We start from the raw sequence: 6,015 nt of genomic DNA, 5'->3' as shown, positions 1-6,015 counted from the left end.
ATGCCAGTTGCCAAGTCGCTCCTCCCGGCCTTTGGTCCCTGAAGTTCACTCTCCTCCTCCTCTGCCTGGTCCTCTGAAGGACGCTGACCCCTCCTAGGATCCTAGGATTCGAGGAGTCCTTCAGAGCTGGCGGCCAGGAATACCCGTAAATGTTCCTTGTCTCTTGCCTGCTCATATTTCCTGGAACCAGAAGTGACTAGGGCAAATCAAACTCTGCCAGCCAGGCCTGAGAAAAGATTGCTGTATATATTTGTTTCTTTTTTGAATTTCAACCCCCAAAATATTCCAGCAAAAAAAATGGGGGGAGGTTGGGCTGGGTTTCCTTCAAGGGCATCTGCTGCCAAGGAGGATAGTGGACTTGCCCCTGCCCAGGCCCCCCCAGCCCATGGCCCCGCTGCCTGGCCCAGATGGGGAAAGACCGGGAGACGGTAAGGGGGCTGGGAGGAGGAGCGGTGCTTTGGGGCAAGAAGTTGGGCTGAGGCTGAGGGGTGGGGGGAGAGCTGCCCAAGTGCGGTCACCTTTGCTCAGTGACGGAGCCTCGAAGCTTGGCCGGGGCTGAAGGAACACACAGGTGTGGGTGAGGCAGGCGAGGCAGGATGGCTGCGGCCGACGAGCTGGGGAGGGGCAGGGCGGGGGCCTGGCCCCCTCCCTCTAACTGATGATCTGCCGGGGTCGTCCGTAGCCCGTCATGCCAGCCTGGGAGGCCCCCCTGTTGCTGCCCATCTGTAGGCCAATGACATGCTTTCCCTCCTGCAGCTGGCTCTCCGTGAATTCCCTCTTATGCTCCTGGGCTTTCCTGGAAGTGGGAAGCCAGGACAGAGACTCAGGCTGCACCTCTTCCACCGGAGTTCCGTTCCTCTGTGCTTCCGAGCCCGATCCCGTGGCCCCCGCCCCGCCCCACTGCTCCTGCTCCCTTCACCGAGCTTGCCCCTTGCGCCACGGAGCCTGGCAAGTAGCAGGGACCCACGCTCCCCGAGGCTAGCCTTCGCTTCGTACCCCCCGACTGTCCGCTTCCCCACCTCCCCGGCCTCGGCGGTGCGCACCCGGCCGCCCCCCCCCCCCCCCCCCCGCACGGACATGGGCTTAGAGCACAAGGAACCCTTGCGGCCACATACTTCATAAACCAGTTGGGGTCTCCACGGTAGTGCCCATCATTCTTGGTCACCGCCAAGCTGCCCAGGGCCATCAGGGTCCTCTGCACGGCCGCCAAGTCTTTGCCTGCGAGAAGAAAGAAAGGGATGGGGATGGACTTCAGGATGGCGCATACAGGGCTCCACGGCAGGGCCCACCCCACCTCTCAGAAAGCGGGCCGCCCAGGGGGGCTGGTCCCGGGACGCACCCCCCCCCCCCCCCCGCCGTGCGGATGGCTGGTGTCCTCTGGGCACATCCCGCCCCGGCCGTGCAGAGCTGGAGCTGCCGGGCTTCCGTCCGTCCTCGCCCCCCTGCCTCAGCCTCTGCCCTCCCCTGCCCCCTCCACCCCTTTCCTCTCTCTGTACCTTCATAGAGGTCGACGGTCTGGAACATGTCCGTCTTGGTGACCCCGTAGTCCTCCGCTGCCTTCAGGAACTGAGCCACCTGCTCCATCTGCTTGAAGACCATGGACGGAGGGTTCTCGGGGACCTTCACCGGCTTGGAGCCGTCCGGATACAGGCTGTTGACCAGCTTGCTCAGAATCTGCGGGCACACAGGCAGCTGGGCGCTCACTCGGGGGCCCACCCCGCCACTCCAGCAGGGCGCCAAGGCCCCAGCCCCCCTTCCCAGGGAGCCACTCACCACGCCGTTCTTCAGCCAGACCTGGAAGCCCAGGCGCCCACGGTCCGGGCGACCCACGTCGGAGCCGCACTGCATGACGATCCACTCCACCAGCCGCTCCTCCAGCTCCTCGTCATACTTCTTCTCAATTTTGGATTGTACTTCGCGGCTCATGCCATAGGAAGGACCCTTGTTGGCCATGTTGTAGGAGCTAAAGTGGCACAGGCCAGAGAAGGGAGGAGGCGGTCAGAGGCTCAGAGAGCAACTGTGCTTTCACTTGTGCCAGGCAGGCCTTCCGGCTTCCAGGTGGACGCGGTGGAGCGGGGGCGGGGGGAGCACCCATCCATCCTAGACATTTATTGACCTCCCCTTGTTTCCTCGGTTTGTTTTCATGACACTGCCCGTCTGGGCCAGGCTCCTCCCCTAAGTCCAGGGAGCCTCTCTGAACTTAGGGACCAGAGACACAGGAGATCTGTGGAATCTTTGGAAGTCTAGAGCGAAGGCCGATAAACCGATTTTTGTGAACAAGCAGACAGTATTTCAGGCTTTGCAGGACATATGGTCTCTGCCATTGTAGCACGAAAGCAGCCTTAGACAAAACATAAACAAGTGAGCATGGCTTTGATCCAACAAAACTTTATTTACACAAACAAACAGCAGGCTGCATTTAGCGTAGTGGCCATAGTTTGACAACCGCTGGTCTAGAGTATTCTTTCTTTGCCAAAATTGGCCACAGAGGCACTGGAAATGCCTTCCAGAGGAGGCCACTACTGCCCCCACAAAATAAGGCAGCAGGTTTCTTTGTCCAGCCGGGGCGTGAGGTGATCTGTTGGTTCTGCCTTAAGTTACAGAGTTACCTTACCTCTCCCGCCACTTTATCCTCTAGCCCTGAAGCTGGAACTCCCAAAACCAGCTCTTTGCCAGGTCAGTTCAGCCTCTGGCCTGTAGCTACTGAAGAGGCTCGAACTCTTCCACCCCTGGTAAGGTCTAGGAAGCCAGCAAAACCCAAGAGCCTTTGGCCGAGAAGCTGCACTTCCTCAGTGGGCCAGGAGAGAGAGAGGGAGAGGACTGATGGACCCATCCATCGACTTTCCCTTGTGCCCTCAGGCTCCCGCCACTGCAGTAGCTGAGTCCTAGGAGCCAGAGTCCTCCAGGGATATCCCAGAGCCAAGAATCTGCCAGCCAGAGCATGGGGAGCCCCTCCCTGTGCAGAGCAGCAGCAGCTGCCGTCCTGGAGGCCTGAGGCTGGCCCTGCTCGGGAGAGCCCCATAATGTGGGGGGAAGGCTGCAGGAGCAGGGCCTGTAAGGTAGGCCTCTGGGCAGACGTGGCTGCTCCAGGGGAGTGTGACCTGGCTCCAGGTATCAGCCTGCGGTGGTGCCCAGAGCTCACTGGAAGAGCCCTCCGAGAAAGATACCAAATGAGGCCAGAGCCACTGCCTGGCCCTGGAGAGGTCAAAGGTCGGGAGGGAGACCCCCCGGCTGAGGATGGTAGTCAGCACACTCCTCTGACTCCCTCTCACCAGAATCAGACCCTCTCCCACTCACCACTGCAGAAAGCAGAGTGAGCTGCCCTACTCTTTCTCGCCCCACAACTGACAACTGTCCTGCATTCGAGTTCCCCATCTGTGCCCAGATGAGGACCAGGACGTTCCCTATGTCAGAGGGCTGTGCCCTCAGGGAGCCCTGTCTGTGACTCCCTCCCAGAGTCGCCTCCTGGTGGTGACGGGGAGAGCCTGCGCCTGCACCACGGACAAAAACTGTTTTTCCCACCCCAGCCTCCACTCCTCTTCCAAGTCATCCCCTGAGGGAACAACAAAGGTTGAGACAAAGAGCACGAGATGGACTCATCTAAATTCCAGCTATTGGGCAACTCGCTTCTCTCAGACTCGCAAGCCCCAGAGGGCTGGGCCACCCAGTTGACACCAGAGAACCCAAAAGCAGTCTCTTCTCTGTTTCTCTATGAACAGCCAGTCCCTCCCTTCCCCACCCTGCTGTGTGTCTCACACCTGCTTCCCTGCTTCCCAGCCACTGGAGGGCAAAAGACTAGCCCAGGAGCCCCACAGGTCAGCAGGGACCAGGTGACTTGGATGCAGCCTTCATCCCGACCCAGCTCAGCCTTGACCCCACCAGCCCAGGCGGGCGACATGCACCCCTGTGGTCCAGGCATCCACCACCTTCCACACTGCCCCCCCCCGTACTCCCTACCCCACCTTCACTCCCCCCCCCCAGACTGTGGAAGCAGAGGGCCCCCCCGACCCCACCAGTTTTCAGTCTAGGAGATTCAGAGCAGACAGTTAAGCTGTCAAGGCTCATGGTGACAAGTACATGAAGTTGCAGCTCCTAGATCTAGAGACAGTATTTGGGTTTTGCTTAGAACAGGGAGGGGGATGAAATGCACCCCACCCACCCCACCCCACCTTCTCCCTCCTGGTGAAGAGTTTGAAAGTGGAGGATTCTGAGAAATCCCTCTTAGTCCTCTGACTGAGACCTCCCCAGTCCCACTTTGCTGCTGCTGGGAAGAGGACAGGAAGAGGGGAAGGCCTTTCTAGATAAAGCCTCTCGGGACAGGAGAGGCAGGACAGCCTCCACTTTGACCCTCCTGCCTTGTGGCTCCTGTCAGCTTCCCCTCCCCTAAGACAGAGAGTAAAGTCCAGCTGTGAAGGGGCAGCGAGCACCTGCTCCCAGCAGGAATGCAAAAAAGCTAGCAGAACCAGGGCGTCTCTAGGACCCCTGGGCCCCCTCTCTCCTGGAAATAAAACACAGCGAATAAGGGCAAGCATGGCAGGAGGGAGGGCTCATCTAAATTCGGAGGACAGAGAAGAGGGACCCTATGTACTGCTATCCTCTGGATAGTAACCACTGAGGGGAACCAGCTAGATCCTTCAGGAAGGGCCCAAGCAAGGCTCCTGCAGTGCCCACCGCTCACCCCTCTGCCAGCAGCGGGGTCACCTCCCATTTTCTGAGGATGGCAGGAGCCATGCATCCAGCAAAGCAGCTCTTGCAGGTCTCTGTGCCCTGCCACGCCTGGCTCAGTGGCTCCCCAGGGCCTCTCCTATGCTGCTTAGGCCCTGGGTATGCTCCCGCGGGACACTGCTCTCGGGTGCTGGTGTACTTGCACACCTCCTGGCCTCCCTGGACATCTTCCTAGATGGACACCAAACAGAGCCTTGTGTCTAAGCTCTGACACACTCCAAGATGTGTCAACACCTCAAGCCCATCACCCCATAGGCGTGATGAGGGCTGAGCCCGGGGACCCCCCTCACACTCCAGTCGCCAGGTTCTCACCATCAATCCCTCTGCATCAGCGAGTCACCCTAAACATTTCAAGCAGCCTGGGGCTGCCCAGTCCCAGCGACATGGGACTCTAGCAGCCTCATCCCCCCCGTCAAGGAGGAGCACCTCCCCATCTGGAGATCAGGAATGCCAGGGAGCTGGAGACCAGGACCCCCCAGAGCCCCGCCCGAGCACACCCCCTACTACTGTCAGGCCCTAGCCCACCTTCCCTCCGGCCCGGGGATCCATGCACTTACAGGGGTTCCTAGGCTCGCAGGAGGCAAAGAGCTCTCGTGTCTGAACTTGGACAGACAGGACGGGGCGCTGGCTGGGTGGGGGGTTTAAAGGGCCGCTGCCGCGGTGATGTCAGCCTCCCCCGCTGGCTCACCCCTCAGCCCCCTCCCTGCCAGAAGAACCCAGCCTGCTCCCACCCCCGGCCCCCCCAGACTCCACACAGGCTCCATATTTGGGGAAAGACACCAAGTCGGGGCAGTCTGCCGGGGCTGCCGAGACATTCTCTGCGTGCTTTGGAGATGGAGCGGGCGGGGCGGGGCGCGCCGCCGCGGGGAAGCGCCGGGAAAAGCCTTTTATGGACAGGACCACGAAGGCCTTCCCGCTGTCTGGACTTGGGGCTGCTCCTTCCTCACTGCTTCCTGCCCCCGAGTCCGAGGGGAGGGGAAATTCAAGGGGGTCTGGCCCGAGAGAGGGGGAAGGAGCTGGGGATCCCTCCAGCCGCCTCGTCCTCCGGAGGTTTCTGCTCCAGCTGGAGACAGGAGCTCCCTCCACGAGGACCCAGACGCGCCAGGCACATGCCTTGCAAACGCTCTCACTGGGGGCTACGGCGGGCGGCGTGGGAGCGTAAGGACTAACCTCACTTTTCAGATGAAGAAACAGGCTCAAGGTGCAACTAACGCAGGCCACGCGGGGGTCATGAGTGGGAGCAGCTGGGGGTCCCTGCCGCCCCCGCGGGGCAGGGAGAGGCGGGCAGCC

At 60.8% G+C, this 6,015-nt stretch overlaps 1 protein-coding gene across 1 annotated transcript; it reads right to left on the bottom strand.

The window, feature by feature from the left end:
* Positions 1-227: 227 nt before the first annotated feature.
* On the bottom strand, positions 228-5,442 carry TAGLN (transgelin). Its single transcript, XM_077893675.1, has 5 exons — positions 5,283-5,442; positions 1,774-1,963; positions 1,497-1,674; positions 1,116-1,218; positions 228-796 (listed from the first exon to the last, which is right to left on the bottom strand). Exons 2-5 carry the CDS (start codon positions 1,951-1,953, stop codon positions 652-654), a joined length of 606 nt encoding a protein of 201 aa, XP_077749801.1. The 5' UTR covers positions 1,954-1,963; positions 5,283-5,442; the 3' UTR covers positions 228-651.
* Between the last annotated feature and the right edge of the window lie 573 nt (positions 5,443-6,015).

This window comes from Canis aureus, chromosome 3 (genome assembly GCF_053574225.1).
Source record: "Canis aureus isolate CA01 chromosome 3, VMU_Caureus_v.1.0, whole genome shotgun sequence".
NCBI lineage: Eukaryota > Metazoa > Chordata > Mammalia > Carnivora > Canidae > Canis > Canis aureus.
The sequence above is the reverse complement of the archived record's forward strand: the minus strand, read 5'-3'. Positions and strand labels throughout refer to the sequence as shown.

Coding starts and splice junctions, on each gene's coding strand:
- TAGLN (XM_077893675.1), bottom strand. CDS start 1,953: ATGGCCAACAAGGGTCCTTCCTATGGCATGAGCCGCGAAGTACAATCC. Junction 1,219..1,496: donor GACCGTCGACCTCTATGAAG/GTACAGAGAGAG, acceptor TTCTTCTCGCAG/GCAAAGACTTGGCGGCCGTG. Junction 797..1,115: donor GACCCCAACTGGTTTATGAA/GTATGTGGCCGC, acceptor TCCCACTTCCAG/GAAAGCCCAGGAGCATAAGA.